The sequence below is a fragment of the Orbicella franksi genome, chromosome 6 (genome assembly GCF_964199315.1).
Source record: "Orbicella franksi chromosome 6, jaOrbFran1.1, whole genome shotgun sequence".
In the NCBI taxonomy this organism is placed as follows: domain Eukaryota; kingdom Metazoa; phylum Cnidaria; class Anthozoa; order Scleractinia; family Merulinidae; genus Orbicella; species Orbicella franksi.
The window spans coordinates 1,012,140-1,034,178 of NC_138150.1; the positions used below are offsets into that span (position 1 = coordinate 1,012,140).

The window sequence follows — 22,039 nt, forward strand, 5'->3', positions numbered from 1 at the left end:
TTCTGGTCGCAGGGCACCGGCGAGGAAATGTTGGAAATCCAGTAGATAGTCTGAATAAAAGAGAAACCAGAAACTGCAAGGGAACGGATACGATAAACGCTGCCAACGTAGGCTGGCGTTACATATCTTCGCTACACAGTGCTGACGAGCCCCAAGAAGGGCGAAACAGCTGTCCACTGTTGCGATCCTACTTTATCGGTTCTTGACATATTGGTGTCTCGAAACGTTTTTCACGTAGTATCAGCCTTGCAGTCTACTCTTTGAATAAAAGAAGTTGTTGCTTATCGTATCACCGTGGGGTTAGGTTTAGGGAGGGCCTGGAGGAAGGTGAGGGGAGGTGGCTGTTGGGACAGGTGTGTAGCTGGACAGAGCACGCAGCATAAAATACTAAATCCCAACTCGTTTTAAATTACATTATCCGAGCTAATTGCTAAAGGTCTGCATAAAGAAATTCACTTTCACGCCCATTTTTTCTTCCTTGAAATAGGGCCAACTGACATAAAGAAGTTGGAAACAGAGAGTAACGGGCAATGAAACAGTTTCAAACTCCACAGTGCAATAAATAATAATGGACTCCATTCTCTCTTTTACTATAATTTAATTTATAACATTTACATATTTAATTTACATGTTGCGTTGTTACGCTCTCTGCGAAATAATATGCATAAACTGAAACAGCAATGTAATAGAAATTAATAAATTATGATCAGTCGAGAGATTCCAGTCAAAGTTTTCTTCAGCCAAGCGGTCAAACATCAATTCTGTCTGATTTCTTAGCCTGAAAATTCAATAAAATGTATATTGGTTGAATATTGATTTCACCAAAAGGTTCAGTATTATGTTGCTTTAGGTACCCCTCGGTACCAACATGGCGTCCCCATTGAAAGCTTTAAAAATTGGGGTGAACTTGACGCGCGGATAACGCGCGTATGAAAAACTGTACAAAGCTAAATCTTGGTGACGCTGTTTACTCTCATAATCTTTAATTAATATCCCAGATTCTTGGTGAATCCAGGAGTAAGGAAAGAGGTGGAAAGTGTATACGTGTGGCAGGAAATTAAAAAGAGTGGGAGGAAACGCTATTGCCAAAACGTGACGGAGAACGAGATTTACAACATGGCGTCAATATCTTTCAATGGAAAAGACACAAGAAAGAATTACAGTCAAACCTCTCCAAAACTGCAATGGCCACCTTGGGGACAGAGAAAAGTAGGGGTTGTAGAGAGGTGGCGGTTTTAGGAAGGTGGCCGTTAGTGGAGGTTCGACTATATCATATTTTCTACTTACAAAAGTTGCACGAAAATCTGCATGACTTCTCCATCCTGGCGACTTGTTTTTCACACGCATCAAGCATGACAATATCATAAAAGCATGAATACTTATCGGCTTCGTCTACGCAAGGTCTGACATTCTCTGAAGAAACTGCAAAAATAGTGAAAAACATTGCTGGATAAATTATTTATTAAATTTAGGAAAAACACTCAGGACTAGCTAGTTTCTGGGGACATGCGTAAAAAGGTAACGGACTGAAGGTCTTGAAGGCTTTACGGTCATTTCGCCCCAACCAAAAGTCATTTCGCCCCATAATCGAAGTCACTTCGCCCCATACAAAAGTCACTTCGCCCCATACAGAAGTCACTTCGCTCCATGTAAGAAACTAGTGAAATTTGTCGTGAACTTTTCGTTTTGATGTTGGAGTTGGAATGATTTTGAACTTGAGACTTATGTCAGTTCAGATTATTAACTACTGCAGCTTCCAGTCACGTTCGTTTAAATACGCTTGGTAACACTAAATATCATTTCGTTGGATTACTTTCTTCATCACGAATTCTTACACGTTGTAATCCCTCAAAATACACTAAACATCACTTCGTTCGATTACTTTCCTCAACACGAATTCTTATCCGTTGTAATCCCTCAAACCCCGTTAATGCACGGGAACTTGAACTGTTCTTGTTAATTCTTATCGTTATCGGCCTCTAGTTTTGCTTACTCAAGAGAAACGACTTTCGGTAAATGTTGTCTCACTTTTACCGCGCGTAATTGGTTGAAAACTTGCCATGAAAACGCAGCAATGACGTACGCTTCAAATTTCAGGACTTTATAGCGATGAAGCACTGCTAATCTTTTGCTTTGTTCTTGTTCTTTTACTTTAAACAATAATTTTAGAAAAGGGAGCTTTTGGAAAAGATTACGAGTTTGAATAAAGATAAGTTTGCATAAATTATTCGGCTTTTTCTATGATTTTATATTTTTATCAAAAGAATTGTCACGTTTTTATTTTTTTTTTCCTGTATTCTATGTATTGCATTGTTGATCATTGCTTTTATTTTATTTGGTGGAGCCGTTTGTTTTTTTGTTTGTTTGGTTTATCCGCCTAGTCCCTCAGTGCATTCAGGTCAGTAAGAGCAGGCTTTCAACAACCGCTTGGCTGACCGTTCGTTGCCCTCGTATTCGTCCCACAAGTTGAACAGTTTGGTCTGGAGGTCGCGGTACTTGTGTCGTTGGATTCTTTTGAGTTTCCTGTCAGACACAAGGCGGATCTGCAGGACTTCTTGAAGTGAAAAAAAAAAAAAACGCGCAACTTAAACTGTACTGACGTTTCCGTGTATGGGGGCAGATGCGGGATTTGCTACGGCAGCAAATTTGGTTTTCGAGACGCGAAAAAACGTTTCTGAACAATTCCAGAAAGATTTTGCTTGCGCAGCTTAAGTTTTATACAAAAACATTTCTGCATTTCAGTTCAAAACTGAAAGGTGTAGAATTTAAACCTACGTACTATACCTTGATTTGTTTGTGATCCTGAGTCACTCCGCGTCTTAATGGGAGATCGAACCATTGTCAGGCCAATTGGTAACCCCATAGAAAACATTCTTGCACAAGACGCGAAAATTATAGCCAACAAGACTAAAAGGAACGTCGACGTTTTCATCTTGTTTGTTAAACGATTGCCAAACTTCTAGTTCTGTAGGCCTGTGGGTTATAATGAGTCTAATTAATGCTTAGTTATATATAGAGCTTTTCACAATGAAGAACTTAATACAGTTTCCAAAATACCAAGGAAAGTCAATTCGTTGGTCACCAAGGTAATTATTGACAACTGAAAAGAAACATGGCATTCCACAAATAACTCATAGATTAACTTGGCTCAAGAATAACTTTGGTATTACACCGCTGGCGTGAAATTAATTGCTGTGATGTGCCGAATTGTTTTGTCCACTTTGTCTGTGCTAGCTTGCCAGCTTAAAGAGCGTTTCAGTTTGTCGCTCACAAGACGACGAAATTTGCATGTAAGCAGCCTGATGTAATGATTGGCCCAATCACGAGAAAACTGCGATTCTTTTGTTTCAAAATTGTTCTCTCATTGGTGGCTTTTATCTGGCATCTGCTGGGATCAGAATGCCAGCACCTAAGCTTTTCATCTATTCTACAAATCTCTTGACCACGTGATATTCTCTAGAGAATGTTTCTTTTATCCATCATAAAATAATTCATTCATATACACGCGACTATTTAAAAATTTGAAAGCAAGAATTCTCAAGAGAATCATCACGTGGTCTGCAATGGGAAAACAAACCGCCCAAGTTAAAGAAGTCTATAGCGGCCCACAGTTACGGAAGTAAGGTATTCATTACTATACCTTGTCGTTTTTAAAATTGGCTTACGTTCCGAAGCGTGGGAAGAAATTTGGAAATCGCATGATTTCGAATGTGAACCCTTGCCCCAAATCTAGTGTTTCGAAAATTGCTTTCGCTCAAAACGCCGTCAATGGTTTTCCTGCTTCTAGTCCTGTTAGAGAACCATCGCATGGAGTTCTGCAACTAAAATATTTACTCTGATATCGGATTTTGTAAAAAGAATATTTAGAGACACTCAAAATTCTTCCGGTGTAAGTTATACCTAGTTTTCTTGTTTTCAGTGATAAATAATGTTGAAACTCAAAATGGGTACTGTTAAAATGTACTGTGGTATTTACAAACCTCAATAATTGTCTTATTTAATTGGGAAATTTACTTTACCATTTGGTCTGGAAAAACTGAAACCGGCGTCCTTCGAGTCATAAATAGCCGTGAGAAAACAAACAGAGATCTTGCGGCCCTTAAAACTCAAGGTATTTTCAATACCACTTCGAACATTCTTGCACTAAAAGCTAAGATGGGTTGACAACCTGAGGTATGAAACGTCTGTTTGGCTATCCTGAAACTTCTGATGCTGTTTGCATTTAGCTGTTCAGTATCACTTGTGAGACTTGGCCGTCTAAAGATCGGAGAACTGTTACGTGACCTTTTTCTGTTGGGTTTCGATCAACTATGGAACCGGAAGGCCACCCCTCACGAGTCACGATCACTCCTCACGCGCGACGCCCGTGTAATCGATCGTAAAGCGGACTTTGCTCTCGACCCAGATTCTTGCGACCATTTTGTTTGGGTGCCGATGATACACCCAAAGGGTATACGCCCTTTGATACACCCTTTAGTTTTTTGGTTTTATACCAACGGTAAGATTATTGAAACAGGGAAAAAAAAATGCTAGTTTGGGGGCAGTTTCGCGAAGTTTTTCCCTTCTCGGGGAGCTTTTCAATTCCTTTTTTCCAGTAACTGACGCCTAATTTTTTCAAATAAATTATGAAACCGCCTCTCTTTGAAAAAGGTTAGCATAATTAAACAGTGACTAATTTGGAGAAAAACTTCACCGGCCGTAAGTTGGAACTTGTCTTTCCGTGAAAGAGAATTAAAGCAATCCTTTGCGGCGAAAAGTAGACTTCCTGAAAGTCCTTTTAAATGATAATTCCCTCGCATATTGGAATCGTCGCTTCGCTCGGGAGCGGTGATCAAGCGAAGGATTGACTTGTGGCAGCTGTAGGCGAAAAGCTCAGCAGAGCTCAAGCTATATTTTTTAACCGTTTGAGTTTTGCCAAGCCCGTGATCTTAACTTAATCAACTCTGATATATATAACAGCGAAAACCTACCGACACTGTACCTGTCTTGTCCCTTTCAATTTTCAAAGAAGCACGACGCGTCGAAGTGAAAAATCACTAAACTAAATCAGCTATATAGCCCTTTACAGAGTTGTGTTGTCACAACATATGGCAACCGGGAAGTAATTCATAGCTTTAACTACCTCGTTACAGGACATTTTTCCGACAAATGAATCCCGTCCCTTTGAAAATACGGTACTTCGCGACAATCACATTTTCATGATTTTGCATAATTGCTCAACAACATCAAAATCAAGAAATTTTCGATTCAACAATGTTATCCCATACGGATCAAAGATACAAGGTGAGAAAGGGAGTTGAAAAGAAAACGACTTGTCTGTTTCTAAAATTTTTAGCTAGTGTTACAATTGAACTTGCTGTCGCATAATGGCTGACATGTTTGCCAGAATATGGACAGTTTGATGGCAGGAACAGAGATATATTAAAGGAGAACAGGACTTAAAGCAATACTTATACATCTGAATTGAACTCAATATATGAAACAGGAGGTCTTAAACTGAGCGATACTTGATTTAAATTGACACTTATTTAATGTCCGGATTTGAAACTTTTATTTTTATTATTAGCATGGCGTGATTTTTTGCGGCTTTCTTTTTTTCACATAGGTTTCGCAACTCATTTAGGAAGCTTCACAAGAATTTCCGATCATAAGGCGGCTCGTCTTCGATTTGAATTCCTTTTAGAGGAAATCTCGTGAATGAGTCATAGTTTGGACTCCCGTTGTGAGAGACAGGTAATAATAAATCCTGCTTTGTTTTTTTGATATTAAAAAAATTGAAATTAAAAATTATCACCATTGTGATAGACTTTTTATCATCCTGTTTTGTCAAGTTGGACACCTTTTCAGAGCCGCCCATACAATACACTCAAAGCCAGTATATCTACTTCTGTACCCATTATTCTCAGAACGAAATACATACATCCTTTGTCTTTCCTTGTTCAATTCTGTAGCAGAACGTTTTTTCAAATTTTTAGCATTAAACTAGAAAAGCGAAGATTCTTTTTAACTTTAACATTTATTGAATGATGGAAACCTATTTACACTAGTGTCATACAGAGCTCAAACAATGGCTGTTTATGTTGGCTTACTTGAAGCAAATGTGCCTTAAAATGTTTTAGTGGACTTAACTGTCTACAACAAGGAAATCAAGACAACTGAAGTACTCAAAAAAACGTTTTTATTCAAGTCCGGTCGCCGGAATTAATCAGTTCTGTATGAATCGTATGAGCTCCGTCCATGAAGGTTAAATGGACAGGAAGTTGATATTTTTGTCGCAATGAAAATGGACAAGAACGAATAAATAAGCCGTCGATTTCCGCCGCGATATATATCACTGCTATCATATATATCACATGTGTATGGTCTCTTTGTTCATCGTTTGCTTGTCCTTCCAAGAAAATGTCGATTTTACATTGTTTTGAACACAGTTACATTTGCAAAAATATCAGGCCCCGTCCCCACTAATATAGAAACGCAACACTCACCAGTCATTTTGGATTTGTGGTTGAAGAAAACTCGTGCTGGGAAATCACATGATTATTGTGACGCCATCGTTTTCAAAACGTTTTCCGTCCACAGGAATTAAAACGAAAATCCGGCGTTTTCAAATTCCTTCGGGTTAAAGAGCGTCTTCGAAAAGCTCTATTTTCGTGACGGATTAGTGCGGACGGTACGCCTAACCGTAGAAATAAAGCTGCGTTTTAAAATTTCTCCGGCATCGTGTGGACGGGGGCCTCATTCTTGCCTCGCGGAATGAACAAGAAGGTTAGAAGCCACAGACCAAGTTTAGAAGTTAAATTTAGTACAAAAAAAAATGAAAAAAGAAAGGTTCATATAGGCAAGTCATAGAACAGCTGAAACTAACTCATTAACTAAGCAGCATAAGGGAGAGATCTGAGAGATTTGAAAAAGTATTGATCAAAGGTACGTTGTGATCGTCATGTACTTGTTGAGAACACTTGTTAATATGATTAATAGGCCCAACTCAGAGAACAATTTTTAACTTAACAAAAAATATTAAGTGAAAAAAGCACCGGTCGTTTAATTTTTCTATGTATCGTTGAAGCAACTATGTCAAAAGATTGCTGCCGTTGTTTCACGCGTGCATGAAAATCTTTTGCAAGCTGTCTCAATAATACTTTTGGGGAAAAATTACGTGCTTTTTGCGGGATGAAAATAGGCTCTCAAAAACTGAAGAGGATTATAAGTTGAAATATTCTGAAACGATCCAAATATTTGTATATGGTATAAACATCCAATAAATGTTAAAATAAAATAAAGAAGAACTAATAAATAATGGTGTGCTGAGGATAATTAATATATTTGTCATTTACCATATTTAATATAAGCTGCAGTACTTCTGCAGATATAGCAATCAACATTGTTTCAATGAAACAGTTTCGGATTTGATATTGAGTCCAAAAATAGGGGATTTTTTTTCTGACTGATTCCTAGATGTTCTGGTTGTGTCGGGATTTAGATCCAGGTTCCGACTGTGGTGACTGTATTAGTCTGCAATCCACCGACGTTTTTGTTGATGGATAATATTTATATTTTATTAACCGAGCGCGAAGGCCATATTACGTGAATATAGACCCGAGGTCTTAACAGTACGGACCGTGCGAGGCGAGGTCCATAGAAAAAAAGACTGAGGACCGATATTCTTCTAGTATACGGTCCCGCGTAAGTTCGGTTAATAAGAAATTTATAACACGACTGAAAATGATTAGAAAAAAAAATACCAACGATCATGGACTGGAAAAACATTCCAAACTTCAAGCGAACGATCCAAGCCGACTAGGCGTGTACCCACTTCTGATGTTAAACAAAACAAATTAGGGAAAAGAGGGTTGAAAGAAAAAAAAAAAAAGAATACTTTATGTGACAGCAAATTCTTTTAGAAACGTAAACCATAAAACTGCCAGAAAACCAAACTTGAATAGTGATGGTGCGGGATCTATTCGGGACAGTGGCCGGTTCAATACTTGAAGAATATTGGACCGGCAATGGAGCAGTCTGATTGGTTAACTTTGGTGATTGGCCCTCTGAAACAACTTAATCGTGTAAAACCAGTATGCAAAGGATATCAGATATAGATATTACACGGCAGGGTGAAGATATGAATTTTATTTTGGAGTCGTAAAAACAATATTTCATGAACGGGTGTAACGAGTGAGTAAAATTTTTTTATTACCTCGAGAAAATAAAATTCATATCTACAAGCCACGTTGTAATTTAGTTTTAATAATACAGGGAAACAGACTGTTTGTACAAAACACTGTGAAAAAGCGGGAAAATATGAGTGATATGTAAAAAAACGCCATTCGGGTCCCGAATGTATTGTCGCATGAATTTTACGAGTGGTAAATTTTCTAGTGACTCTTGTTAACACTCGTGTCAATGTAATAAGTAGAATTATCTTAGGGTAGCTTGCATTGACCTATGTTGATTAAAATTCAGCTATTTTTTTAGGTTTATAACTCTTTTATCAACTCTAGTTCCAAAGTAATATTTGTTTTTGTTTTGTTTGTTTTCTTTTAACAGCGCAAATGACACGCAATTTTAACAAATTTCGTGTCATGAAATTTAAATCAAAATCCCTCGTAAGGGAGCCGAGAGCAGTTTTGAACACAGAGTCTGCGTTCCTCTCGAAAATATGGAGACTATGGGTAAAGTGACACTGAGATTACCTGAATTTGCATACATTTGAATATAAACATGAATTTTAAACGACAGGTATCAAAGGCTTGTACCAGCTGAACAGCTGAAGTGTCATGACATGCGACACAAAATGGAAACGGCAGTGTACTTGATGTACTGGCTTCCCTGAACTGTATTCGACGAATACAGAGCCCTACACAAAATAATATTCTACAGTCCTCAAGAAAGAGCGTGACCTCGCTTCTCAAGCAGATGGTCACTCAACACTAACTTCATATCCCGTTGTATTGTGGTAAATTATAAACTACACCCGGCTTTAATACGATGAGCGAATGTGGTCGTCAAATCGACGAATCTTCGCGTCTGGTGAACCCAGTTCTGAACGCTTCGCCGGAAGATATTGGTCGAATGGCGGTCGGCAGCATTAAAGTTTACAAAAGAAGGTGGTATATTTTAATGCTTTTTACGCTTCTCAACGCAACAGGGAATATTCTGTGGAATACATGGCCTCCAGTTCAAGAGACATGCCAACTGGTGTTTGGTTGGGATAAAACGAACGTGTTGATTATCGGCGCTTTACAAGCGCTTGGTTCAATAATCAGCATAGTGCCGTCCGCATGGCTTTTGGACACAAAAGGTGAGCAGTAAGCAAGTTTATTCTCATTTTTTCCTTTGTTAAGCCTTGTGTAAAACGACATAACTTTGGAAGAATCGTCTAAAGCGATCGACCGGCATATTTGTTGATATTGTTGAACAGGATAATTTGAACGAGTTCGCTCATGTTATTCTATCCGCATGAACAGCTTCTCAACGCGAAAACGGCCTCAGATTTTTAAACGGCGGTGTCTTGTTGTGAGATCGAGTGATTATAAGCTAGCGTGTTCTTTCCTTCACCGTCATGATCAAACAGGACAATAATTATAATGAATTCTCTAATTTTCAAGTACGAAATCGAGGGTCCGGCGAAGTCACGAAGGACAATGTTGTACGTTTGAGTTTGAAAGCTAAAAGAAAATTTGGGTATCAGATCCTAGACTAAGTGTAGCTCCTCCAAGTAACTCTAAGTCCATCGAGCGTGATTCTTAGGAAAGTGGGTGAGAGAGAAAGAGCTATGTTTTGTCGCCTCTCGGCCATTTTGGCCCAGCCATTTTGGACATTAGCATGCGCTATCTCTGGTCACGCTCACGGGGCTACGCAGCAAGCGTTCCCGTATGAAGAGCTTTTTTGCATTCTGGCCGCGCGCGTAAAGTGGAGCGAGAACAAAAACTCGTCTCTCGCGCGCTTCAATTTACGCGCGGCCAAAGTACGGAAAAGCTCTTCCTACCGGAACACTTGCTAAGCAGGCTAGCTAAGGCCTAGTCAGGACACTAGCGACACTAACGACATAAGGAGGACGGTAAGTTTGCTTTGTGAACGTCTTGACATAATGACACAATAGCAACATAACAGCATGAACATAGCGACATAGGGAAAAAACCTGATCTTTTCCTTATGCTTTTTATGTCGATGTTCACGTTGCGACATATATAAGCTACTATGTCGTCATGTAACTATGTCGTTATATCGCTCGTGTGAACAAGGCTTGCGGCTAAAACAGCATGAACTTAACGTCATAGGGGGAAAACAGATCTTTTCCTTATGTCGTTATGTCGATGTTTACATTATAAACATAGGCCTCTACTCAAATATCGAAGAGAAATATTTAGAGAATTTTAGAGATATTTAGAAAATTTAGGGATATTTAGTAAAATATTTAGAGACACTAAATTTTAGTAATATTCATGGTTTTTCTGGCTGAACCCTATGTTTTCTTCGCTACCATTACTCCGTTCTTTGCCAGAAATAATCTTTTTCAGTGGTTCCCTACTTGAAAAATATATTCCATATCACTACAAAAGCACTAAAGCAATAATTTTCTATACCAGCATCCAGCGGATGCTGGTATGAACATCGAAGCGCCAGAATCTTCCTCAAACCCCTCTACTACTGCGAGAAAATTTTGAAAATTTTGGCCTAGGAAAATAAGAGAAATTTAGAAATTCTTTTAATGATATTTTTTATGATTTTGAGCATTTGCGGAAAGATATTGAGGTGATTTTACTTGATATTTCTGGAAAGGCTTAAACCGACATATGGCGATTATGTCGTTATGTCATTTTGTCGTTTTGTCGTTAGTGTGAACTAGGCTTAAGAGAGAAGAGGGTTGCTCGGAGTCTATTTATATCCAGAGGGGATGATGGTCCGTTATTTTTGGGCCAGTGTTCACCGAACTTTTCCCAGATTTGCTTGTGATGGCAAACTACAACATGGTCTGTGACAAACATGAATCTCAAATATACAGGGCAGTTGAAGATATTTATATGAAGACTGATATGCTCCTCAGGATTACCACTGACAAGGTACGGGGCCTCCGGTGAAAGGAAACGGGGCCTGGTGAACGTAGGTTAGCTCATCAGAAACTGACGCATAATGTTTATACCTCTAGGTATACCCCACAGTAGATTCATTTCCACAGCCTAGTACAGTAGGCCTACAGTTTCATTCTTTCGTAAACCTCACAGATCGTAATTTCGTCTCCAAGACTAATTTAACTATATAGTCAAACTCAAACACTTTCCTTGACATTTTTTTTAGGTCTTCGGTTTGCAGTCATATGCTCCATGTCACTTCAAACCATCGCTGTCGTCTGCGAACTCATCCCGTCCCCTCCCCATGTGAGGACCGCGCTCATCACGTTTGCCGAGTTCTTGATTTCAGTGGCGGTACCCGCTGTACAAAATGCGGGCGTGCTTGTGCTGTCCGCGACCTGGTTCCCGCCACACGAGCGCATGACCGCCACTGCCATCGCCACACTGGTTTCGTACCTTGGGTCGGCGTTTAGCTATGTCGTGGGTCCAAACTTCGTACCCGATGTAGATTATGGCAACTTAACTCATTATCAAACAGGAAAAGGCATCGATATCAACAAATTGAGGAATAACACCACTCCGGAACAAATGAAATTTCTTTTGACTAGAATAAACGACTACTTGTTCATCGAGGCTGTTTTAGTTGGAGTATTATTCTTCGCGGTGCTGATTTATTTTCCCGCCAAACCGCCCAGCCCACCAAGCTTGTCGTCCGCTGCCGGGCGCCTAGATTTTGCTTCTGGCGCCAAAACTCTGCTCACAAACCGGTCATTCTGGTTACTGTTGTTAATCTTCAGTCTCAGTAACGGAGTGAACTGGGGATGGTCTAGTGTCCAGGACCTTATCTTCTCTGGAGTTGGGATTGATCAGAAGACCGCTGGCTGGTTAGGATTTTGGGCTAACGTTGCTTCCCTTCTTGGTATATCCTTTTCTTGGTAAGTTTTTTTCTATAGACTGGAGGAGACTGGAATACCCCAGGTAAAATCTTCGGAGTGGGTACGCTGTTTAATATGATTTGCACACGCAATTTTAGGCTTAGCTAACATTACAACACTATTTTCTCTTCACACAGGTATGCCGATCGCATTCAGAGCTTCACCAAACCAATCTTAGTCTTCCTCTTTGTCGCTACAGCCTGTGCTCAAACAGTCCTCTCTCTAGCGTGCGAGGGGGTCATACTTCTAACAAAACCCGTCTTTTATGCCTCGGGCATCTCACAGGTGGTTCTGTTCTGTGGAACTGTTCCCCTCATCATGGAACTCGCTGCCGAGTGCACATATCCGGTCGCTGAGGGAATCACGTCCGGTATAATGATCTTATCCGTGTACGTCATCAATTTTGTTTTCTTTATCGCTTTCATGTTTCCGCAAGCGAGCCCGCGATGGATGAACTGGTTACTAGTCTCCTCGACAGTGGTTTGCACTCCGCTTATAGCGCTGTACAGGGCAAGATACAAACGACTGGATGTGGACGAATCAAAACAGAGTTGATGTCTATGATAGCATCTATGAAAAAAACAATATCTCCAAGCAATGCGGTAAAACGGAAAGTTTAGCCTCACTGGTCACATCTGTACAGATAAATGGTAGTTGTACACGCTCTTATATAAGTCCCTTTTCTCGATGTCCTTCTTTAGATCGAGGCTCTGTAGGACAGTGAGCGTGCGCATGACACAGAGGCCTGTAGGCCTTACGAAACTTATTTGGAGTGAAGGATTTAGAAGGGAGAATATCACCCACGCTTTTTGGAGTATTTGCTACAGAGTGTAATAAAATGACCTTTCTCTACCAGTCTTCTGTCATGTATAAATCGCTTCTTCTCAATCCCTTTTTTCTGAACCTTCGTTTGTTGTCTCATGACACATTGCCTTATCGCGGGTGCATTGAGACACGTTTCGAGTCGTGTCATTACTACAGTCGGTAGGTGTGCGTTTTTCCTCTCTCTCTCGCACTCCTTCACCAACCGCATCCGATCCAACTGATATCATTTCTCAAGGCATAACTTTAAGGTCCTTTAAAAACTTAGGTGAAATGTAGACGCAAGAAAATAACAAAAGAAACGGAGAGGGAAAAAAGGGAAATGGCGTCAAAAGGGAATGAATTTTTGTAACAACCCGGGCAAGAAAAAAATCAGTTAACCTTTGACTATTAGTCGATAATTATGCACCTAGAAATCTAGAGTGCGGGGCTACGAGCGACGAAGCCAGCAGTTGGGGCTCGTACGTCGTCAGGATGAAATTAACATGCATCCTTAGAATTAAGCTCTTTAGCCAAACCGCTACATAAACCAAATACTCGTTTTGAGTCAATTGTATGAACTTGTATAGATGTGAATAAGGAGAGTTATTTTTGTTTTATTTTTTTCTGAGCTATCCGCTCACCACCAGTTTACTTTTTTACGTTCTTCACCTATGTCGCTCATGTATGTCTCAAACCTATTTCTAATTACCTCCCCTCCCTCCTAGAAAGGACTTGACTACAGTCTCAATGAACGAGAGTACCCTGGGCACGAGAACAGGTGTATTCACAAGAGCAAATGACAAATGCTAATATCTTATTGGTAAAGTTGTCGTCGACGCAACATGCCGTTTCCCGGACAATCGTGTGATTCTACAAATATCAATCTCTCGCATTATCTTCGGTATATCTTGCAGCTCAGTCTTCTTTATGGTTAACCATTACATGAATCGGAACATTTTAAGCAGTTCTTTGACGCTCAAAGGTTTGTCTTAACGGGTCAACTGTGTTACTGATTAATTTTGCTTTTCAAAACATATAGCGGCGAGCACAGCAGCGTTCGAAAATACACTGAAGCAGAAACAAACGGTGAGTAAATAACTGAGTTATTTTTAAAGAAAAACATTGTGTGGAAATACAGAACTATAGAGTGGCGAAAACTGGTAATTGCTTAAGAGATTTCGATTCTGAGGAAAAATAGAAATTCTTATTGTATTAATATCATGTATATGCAATATATTCAGCATATGTAGCGCAGTTACAAATTCACTGAGCTTGTCTTCTGCTCTCTTTCAAAGTTGCGCCCGCAAGCCGCTTGTAGTTACATTTCTCAAACCGCTTTACAGAGATTTTCCAAACAAGAAACGGAAAAACATCGATTCATCACAGTTTCAAGAAACAAAATATCCTCATTAACTGTTAAAGCTACATTTAAAGCAAAAGGAAACAGAAAAGAAAACAAGATCTTTACATGTAAATTGACCTGGATTATGTCGCCGAAATTTCAACAGATTTGTGTGGTTTACAGTGGTACGACAAAAGATTAAATTAAAACCTGTGTCACCCCAACAAAACTGGAGTTAAATGGTTATTTCAGTTTTAACGAAATGATTTGCACGCGGGCTTAAATTTATTATTTTCTGCAGTCGGATGCGTCAACACTTCTATACTCTCTTAGTACTACGCTGAATACGCATAGGAGAAAATGGTTCCTTTATCAGATCCTTAACAAGCACAAGTTATTTTCAAGCACAACTTGACAAAAGTCATTACCCCAGTGCTAGTTTCGGATATTATACTTCTGTCTCGCCCTCTTGTTTTCAAGCACTTAGGGCCGCAGATTTTACACTTGTAACTCCATTTAAAACTCGTTTGCACTCAGGTTTTTACGTAGAAAAGTTTTAGTACTCTGTTAATTTGATCCTGATCGTATGTTTGCTTTTGAGCAGAACTGATATTTACTTAACTCTGAGAACTGCATTGACGGACACAGAAGAATTTCATAAACTTTAGACTGAAAACCGTAAAATCGTTTTATATATATATTTATCTGAAGCATTGTTTATTATAACTTAGTGAATAAAAACTTATTTAGGAAGGTTAGTAATTGAGTTAGCTCTAATTCCAGTGTGCAATTCTGATGTTTATGTTTAAATCTTGCATGTTGCTTTATATAGGCTTATAATCGTAAGATTTCAAGTTACCATGCCTTGGAATCATTACACTGGCGACGAAATTCAGTGCAGAGGGAAAGAAGCACAGCTCAGAAATCGCACTCGTTCAAGAAGCAGTAGACGTGTTCCTTCATCACACCTCAGCAAATCTTGTGAAGGTAATCTATTTCATATTTATTACAGTTGAGTTCTAGGTTTTGTGATACCTTATCCCCATAAGTCCAGTGGCGTTTCAAGGGAATTTGCTGAAAGGTTCTGAAGGCCAGACGGGGTAAAAAATTCCCCCCCACCCCGCTGCCCTTTTCTATTACGAGCACTGAAATGGGCCCATTTTCAACTAGATCGTATTTTTCCGAGAGGTTTTCTAAGTTGGTTTGTATACTATTGATATTAGGTCTTTCCACAAATATCACGTAAAATCGCCTAAATATCTATCCGGAAATTCTTTGAAAAGTTTTTTAAATATCACAAAAATGTTTCTAACTACTATATCTCAAAAACCCTCTAAATACCTCTTATGTTGAATAAACCGATTTTGAATCACTTAGGTCAAAATTTCGAGATTTTCTTGCAGTAGTTGAAGGAATAGAGGGAGAAGATTCAGGCGTTTCGGTCATGGTTACCAGCATGCGTCATTTTGGAAAAAGAATATATATATATTTTTTGTGGAAAATCGCGGAACTGGATTATTTGGCATAAAACTGAGTATTGTTTCAAGAAAATAGCGAGGAAAACACGGGGCTAAGCCCCCAAAAAACTATGAATATTTCTAAATTTTCTTAATATCGTAATCAGTTTTCCAAATACACCAAAAATACCCGAATATTTGTGGAAAGTCCTAACTGATTTGTTGTGCTTTAATTTAACAGTCATCTTCAATGAAGAAAACTCGCCGGAGCAAGAGTCATCGAGAACACCGTGGGGTCTGTGCAAAATTTCTCGCTCAGGGTATTCATACAGTTGTACTGATGTCACCTTTCCTCTTGGTTTTACGAGCGACGAATGTCAAATGCTGGCCACTCGACAACGAGCTACGAACTACCTTTTTTACATGTACACTGACAGAGGACGTCCTGTGCAGTCGGTACAAAGATCGAAGAGTTCCAATTCTTCGTCCTGGCGAGTCAAAAGCCCTAGTGAACAAGACGCAATCAAAATGGCGCCAGCCTTTGGGAGAAAGCAAGATAGTTCGAGATTGTTGAAAAATAACTCCTCTTCTTCTCTGTCTAAGAGGAGAGAAAAGGGAGCTAAAATCACACCACCTCGGAGAGAAAGCTTGGCCCAAGAAACTGAGTTTTCTATTGACGATTCCCCAGCAAAGATAATGATCCGCAGTTTGAATAGAGACTTGTCGCCGTCCGCGCAATTAGAACGCTATTTAATTAGCCTGCAACGGGCGGGTTTTTTAACGAGTGCAAATAAAGAAAAAAGGAAAAACTCTCAGATTGAGCTAGACAGAGAAATCACGGAAAACGCTCGAGAAGTTAGTTTAAGGTCGAAGTATTTACCTCATCCTCCGGTATATTTATTTGAAAGAGCAGTAAGAAATTCCCCTTTTAATAATAAACGAAGATAAAAATCTAGCGTGTGCTGCAATTTTACTATTCTCGTGACCTTCTTTCTTGCGATTCGTTCCTAGACAAACTAGTGCTAACCAATCAATGAAAATGTTGTCTTCTTGGCCAATCAGGTCCATGAATTTTCCCACGTTTGCAGACCAGCTGTCCTTCCATGGTTATATTTTTGTTAGACTTCTTATTGCAAAGGAACTCGTAAGGAGGGGAATTTTTAAAAATCGCCTGAGCCATTGAAAGACTTTATTTAGTGTCAATGGTATTAAGCTTAAAAAAAACAAACTAATTGGGACACTATTTAAAGAAACAAATAATGTCCCCAATTAAATTTGCATACTAGCATTATAGTACTACTATAGTTTAACCCCTATTAAACGGTCGCCCTCTGGGAAATGGATATATAGTGGCCGCTTTATAAAGGGGGCTGGCCGCCTAATAGAGGTACAACAATAGAAGAGCCATAATTGGGACTTTGATTACTGGGGTGGCTGTTTAATAAATAGGTGGGGTTCGATTGTAATTAGTTTTACCGGTTCAAAAGCCGTTGCGTAAGAACAAGAAAGTCATCAGAATCTGTGCAATAACTTAAAGAAATCCAAAAGACGAAAAGAAAAAAACAAAAACAAGGAAACATGTTTCGGATGTTCAGTATCAGTCATCAGCTACACACACAAGTAGGGTAGAGTAGACGAGTAGATATCTTGTGTACTCATTTGTTATTCTTGCTCATGAAGTTCCCATTATATAAAACGCGTCGGGAAGCATAAGAAGGTAGCGGAAGGTTTCGGACCAAATCAAGTTCGCACCGTAAGTGTTCGCACCAGAAACTCGATTGGTGCGAAACTCAACAAATTTTCCAACGACGTAGCAGAAAACAATACCTCCCCTCCACCCACCGGTAAACTAAGAACGAACTTTTGCGCGGCTAAACCTGGGCTAAACGAAGAAATCCCAGGAGGGAAAGAGCTTTAGAATTATCATATTCTGACTAAACAAAAGTAGCTGAGCAACTTTTCATAGCAGGAGGGAGCCGCACGTTGGTAAATAATCTTCCCACCCCACAGCCACAGGTCAGTCACATGACAAACCAGTTGTAAAAATATCCGCGCGAGCGACCGGTCTTTGTGTCTTCTGGCTACTAGTAAGTTCAAGGTTTTTCACGGAGGTTTCTTTCCTCTTGGCTTTTGCTTGGACTTTTGAGTGGTGAATCGAAACAGGTCTTTGATTGTCTACAAGAGAGGAAGGCAAGCACTGTCTGCTAAAATCCAAACACAGGTTGATATGGTTTGGCAGTCCGTGTAGGTCTTTCGTGTGCTGAAACCTTGAATCTTTTTGAACCGGCGAAGCTTCGCTCTTTGACAAGAAGTCTTTGAAGTAGCAGAAGTTTTGGCATTTCCTGAGTGCTTCGAGAACTTATTGATAAAAAGGAGCCCCATGAAGAAAAATCAGTCCTTTGAAGAGAGAGCGGCCTTGCTTCGTTCAGAAGATCGGCGATATCGGTCGCTTGGTTCCGTTCACCAAAACAAATGCAAGGTCTACAAACGCCGATGGTACATTCTCACTATTTTCTCAATCGTTGCGGCGCTCAACAATTTAATCTGGAATACTTGGGGACCTATACAGGGTACTTCACAAGTTGTGTTTGGCTGGGACAACACCACTATTACACTGCTGGCTGATTGGGGCCCGATATCATTCGTTGTTGCCGTTGTTCCGATGTGCTGGTTGATGGATATGAAAGGTAAGCTTAAACGTTATGTCAATTAGATTAAGCTCATTGTGTTACTGATAGCAGACTTCTTATTCGTTTCAATGTAAGCTTAATTTCAAATGATAAAGATTAGACAGCGTTGGGTTTCGATGGATCCAATGAACAAACTGTGCGTGTAAAATTGCATAGTAGGAGTAGTTCTAAGTTACCGTAGTTCCCTCTAGAAATTCCAGCTTTGGTTCATACATTCCTTGAATAACTGGATCATGTACACTAAAGACATCCGCAGTCAAATGTGGATCAATACCCTTAATTGATACCCTTGATCAACCCTCTGTCGACCCTTGATGGACACTTGATTGATACTCCATCGACACTCCATCAAAACCTTATTTGATATTCAATCAACACTTGATAGACATCTTGGTCAACAGTCAGTCGAGAACTGTGTAATTTTCAATCACTGCATATGAGATATCGATAGAGTGTCATTCCTGGGTCTATACTTGAGGGTATTGATTGATACTCGACGGTGGTTGCCTTTAGTACACATGATCCTGGAGACCTTGAATTTTCCAATAACCTTCCTTAGGGTGGGTATGGATATTTTCTGGAACCACACTGTCACAATTTCATACATTTCATCATATCCAGTTGACGTAGCAATGACCCTAGTAACAGAAGTTGGAGTTAAGTGTCAGCTCAGATAGGCTCCTTCGACTCACTGAACTGGAACAAGTGTGATCAGGAATATGGATCTAAGTCGATCATATTGACTCTTTTTCTGTGTTGATTTATAGGCCTAAGAGTAGCTGTCCTAGTTGCCATTTTTTGTGAGTTTATTGGATCTGGCCTGCGCTGTATACCACTCAGTGATCAGCATGTGAACCTACAGACTGCGCTTATCCATTGTGGACAGTTTATAACTGGAATTGGAGGTCCAATTGCCATGGCTGCAGCTCCAATGGTTTCTGCAGCGTGGTTCCCTCCTGAGCAGCGTACGACTGCGACTGCAATTTCTTCCCTGGCTTGTTACAGTGGGACAGCTTTGTCATTTGTAATTGGGCCACTTTTGGTTCCTGATGTGGAGGAATATTTCAAACAAAATGAGCTTAACGTTACCAGTAATGGGCAGATTTCTTATCTTGAGCTGAGAAATCATTTTAACCAGACAGAGATAGACTACTTCAAGCACAAAATAATGTACCTGATGTACATAGAGCTGGGAATCACCGCTCTTACAATGTTGTGTGTTATCATTCATTTTCCTGAGAAGCCCAAACTGCCACCAAGTGTCACTGCTGCCATTGGACGTCTGGAATTCAAAGTTGGTGCCAAGAGCTTACTAAAGAATTCACAGTTTTGGCTGTTGGTGGTTATTTATGGAATAGGAACTGGAGTTTATGGTGGCTGGTGTTCAATTCTAGACCTGAACCTCTCACAGTTCGATATTGATCAGAAAACTGCTGGTTGGTTAGGGTTTGGTGCCGTTGTTGCTGGATCAGTCTCAGGAATTTCATTGTCAATGTAAGCACAAAGTTACACTTGTACTGTTAACTTAAACATACAGTTGAACCTGACTATCTAGAACATGTTATCTTGAACTCCCTGTTATCTCAGACTCAAATAATTTCTCCTTTGAATCTGATTTTCTTTGTTCATTTACAATAAATTGGCTATGTTAAACTCCTGCCTTTTTGTACAATTTTTTCATCTTCCTAAATCAGGAAAGTGGGCTTCAGGTGTAGTTAACATACATCAATTCATTAATTGAGACACTCACTTGTTGTTCTGTCATCTTTTATAAGCAAATTCCTTTAGGCTAACTAGTGTAAATCTCTCTTTATTGAAAACTTTTTAAATGGTGCACTTTTTAAACGGTACACCTGGGTGGAGAGAGGCACTGTGAGAGTAAAGTGTCTTGCCCAAGAACACGACGCAATGTGCCCGGCCAGGGGTTGGACATGTAGTGCTCAATCCTGAGATGAGCACACTAACTATGGGGTCTCCGCACCTCCCATTAATGTATATGTAATGAAAAGTATTAATTTAAGATCATTGCTTTTTGTTTCAGATTTGCTGACCACTTCACTCGTTACATGAAGCTGATTGTCATAGCACTCCTAACTGGTGCCACAGCATCGCTCTCAATTTTTACTCTGATATGTGCTGGTGTTATTCCGTACTCAAAACTTGTCCTCTTTATAACAAGCATCTTGGGAGGGTTGTTCGTGAATGGAACCATCCCACTATTCTTTGAATTAGCTGTGGAATCTACATACCCAGTCGCTGAAGGAATCACCTCAGGATTCCTAACATTCTCCAATAATTTCTTGCAAATAGTTTTCTACATCTTCCCAATGCTGCCGCACTTTGGTCTAAAATGGATCAACTGGTGCACTTTTGTGACGACCGGTCTTTGCATTCCTCTCTTGATGCTGTGGAAGCAGAGGCGCTACCGCTCTGATGTTGATGCAAAAGACAGCTATGTTCCTGCCCCCCATAACAAAGAACTGAGCACTGAGGTCAATTATGGCAGTGGAAGTGTATCATCTAGTGTTAATGGTTTCCTACCAGGTTCTTCAGCACAGACACATTCTTATGGCACAAGTAGTTATCCTTCAGTTGCATAAGATTACTTTAGTGTAGGCTGATTCTGATGGTTGTGGGTGTAACTTATGACAAATTTGTTGGGGCAAGATCAAACAGGGATAAGAGTTGACAAGCATGGAAATTGAAGACTTGAACAAGAGTTCTCTGCAGCTCTTTTTAACTGTCTTCTGCTTGTGGTAAAATGAGCTTAGAACATGCCATTCAGTGAGAATAACAACATGCCTGTTAAACAAGGAAAACCTTAAAATTATGAAAATTTGACCAAACACGTAACTGAGATAATCGAGTAACGACCAGTAATCAGGCAAGTCTGTTGACTCACATGATTTAATCTTTTTGTTTACCACTTTGGGTTGGGTTTGAAGAGTAACATAATAAATACTTGTAAACTAAATTCTTTAGTTTGAGCAAATGTGGTTGAAATAAGGAAAGATATTAATGTCTCAGAGGAAATGATAATCCCAATTTATCCATCAAAATAATTTGGTTCATACTTCAGCCCATATCAGAAAGATACAGGCATGTTTTTATTAAAAATCTCTACTTTGTAAAGGGTTACAGGTTAGAGATTTCATGAGGTACTGTCAAGTTTCAGAGCATCGTATATAGATACAGAAACCCAGTCATGATTTGATGCATGCCTTTCGTTCGTAAATGGCTTGAACTAAGGAGTATCAGTAGATTTTGTAGGAAATTTCTTTGATATGATATGACAAATCGTACAAGCAAATGAGTTAGTGAGGATGGAGAACAATTGGGAATATTAGCACACAGCCAAACATTTTGATGTTTAACTCCAAATTCTACGAAATTTTATTCTAGTATTACATATTTTGTTGCAACTTAACTTAATTCATTTCCTACTCTGAGAAATCTTTTATGAAACTTGTCTTCCAACATACTTAAAACATCACAAGTTGCAAGAATATTTCACTATTTAACAGAGCCTTTTGTTTTTAAGATATTATTGATTGTGAGTTTATCATGTAGTCTTACTGAATGTTCACGATATAGTTTTGTATTGCTCATCAATAATATATACAGGTAAAAGATTTTCATGGTTATTTATAACAATTAATATATTATTTTACGGGACTTTTGGTGGTGATAAGTTTTTAAATTTACTTTAGAATGATATTATTAAATAGTCTGAAAATTTGAC

At 39.4% G+C, this 22,039-nt stretch overlaps 3 protein-coding genes and 1 long non-coding RNA gene across 5 annotated transcripts; 3 read left to right on the forward strand and 1 right to left on the reverse strand.

Annotated features, from left to right (window-relative positions):
• Positions 1 to 13: 13 nt before the first annotated feature.
• LOC145490775 (uncharacterized) lies at positions 14 to 2,973 on the reverse strand. Its single transcript, XR_014049730.1, has 3 exons — positions 2,785 to 2,973; positions 1,288 to 1,422; positions 14 to 778 (listed from the first exon to the last, which is right to left on the reverse strand). It is a non-coding gene; the product is annotated as an uncharacterized LOC145490775 (long non-coding RNA).
• A 5,713-nt stretch (positions 2,974 to 8,686) lies between these two features.
• Positions 8,687 to 13,895, forward strand: LOC145490111 (solute carrier family 49 member 4 homolog). 2 transcript variants are annotated; one of them, XR_014049665.1, is made up of 4 exons: positions 8,687 to 9,298; positions 11,296 to 12,004; positions 12,142 to 13,709; positions 13,848 to 13,895. XR_014049665.1 is itself a non-coding variant. In XM_081469216.1 (3 exons), exons 1-3 carry the CDS (start codon positions 8,986 to 8,988, stop codon positions 12,557 to 12,559), a joined length of 1,440 nt encoding a protein of 479 aa, XP_081325342.1. In that variant the 5' UTR covers positions 8,687 to 8,985; the 3' UTR covers positions 12,560 to 13,873. The 2 variants fall into 2 exon arrangements, 1 of the variants encoding a protein (XP_081325342.1); XM_081469216.1 differs by having other exon boundaries at positions 12,142 to 13,873.
• LOC145490112 (uncharacterized) lies at positions 13,810 to 16,700 on the forward strand. The gene is made up of 3 exons (XM_081469217.1): positions 13,810 to 13,894; positions 14,983 to 15,137; positions 15,849 to 16,700. The coding sequence occupies exons 2-3, from the start codon at positions 15,011 to 15,013 to the stop codon at positions 16,553 to 16,555; spliced, it is 834 nt and encodes a 277-aa protein (XP_081325343.1). The 5' UTR covers positions 13,810 to 13,894; positions 14,983 to 15,010; the 3' UTR covers positions 16,556 to 16,700.
• A 185-nt stretch (positions 16,701 to 16,885) lies between these two features.
• Positions 16,886 to 22,036, forward strand: LOC145491560 (solute carrier family 49 member 4 homolog). The gene is made up of 3 exons (XM_081470800.1): positions 16,886 to 18,294; positions 19,065 to 19,791; positions 20,339 to 22,036. Exons 1-3 carry the CDS (start codon positions 17,988 to 17,990, stop codon positions 20,895 to 20,897), a joined length of 1,593 nt encoding a protein of 530 aa, XP_081326926.1. The 5' UTR covers positions 16,886 to 17,987; the 3' UTR covers positions 20,898 to 22,036.
• Positions 22,037 to 22,039: the final 3 nt, after the last annotated feature.

Coding starts and splice junctions, on each gene's coding strand:
- LOC145490111 (XM_081469216.1), top strand. CDS start 8,986: ATGAGCGAATGTGGTCGTCAAATCGACGAATCTTCGCGTCTGGTGAAC. Junction 9,299..11,295: donor ATGGCTTTTGGACACAAAAG/GTGAGCAGTAAG, acceptor CATTTTTTTTAG/GTCTTCGGTTTGCAGTCATA. Junction 12,005..12,141: donor CTTGGTATATCCTTTTCTTG/GTAAGTTTTTTT, acceptor CTCTTCACACAG/GTATGCCGATCGCATTCAGA.
- LOC145490112 (XM_081469217.1), top strand. CDS start 15,011: ATGCCTTGGAATCATTACACTGGCGACGAAATTCAGTGCAGAGGGAAA. Junction 15,138..15,848: donor CCTCAGCAAATCTTGTGAAG/GTAATCTATTTC, acceptor TTAATTTAACAG/TCATCTTCAATGAAGAAAAC.
- LOC145491560 (XM_081470800.1), top strand. CDS start 17,988: ATGAAGAAAAATCAGTCCTTTGAAGAGAGAGCGGCCTTGCTTCGTTCA. Junction 18,295..19,064: donor CTGGTTGATGGATATGAAAG/GTAAGCTTAAAC, acceptor GTTGATTTATAG/GCCTAAGAGTAGCTGTCCTA. Junction 19,792..20,338: donor TCAGGAATTTCATTGTCAAT/GTAAGCACAAAG, acceptor TTTTTGTTTCAG/ATTTGCTGACCACTTCACTC.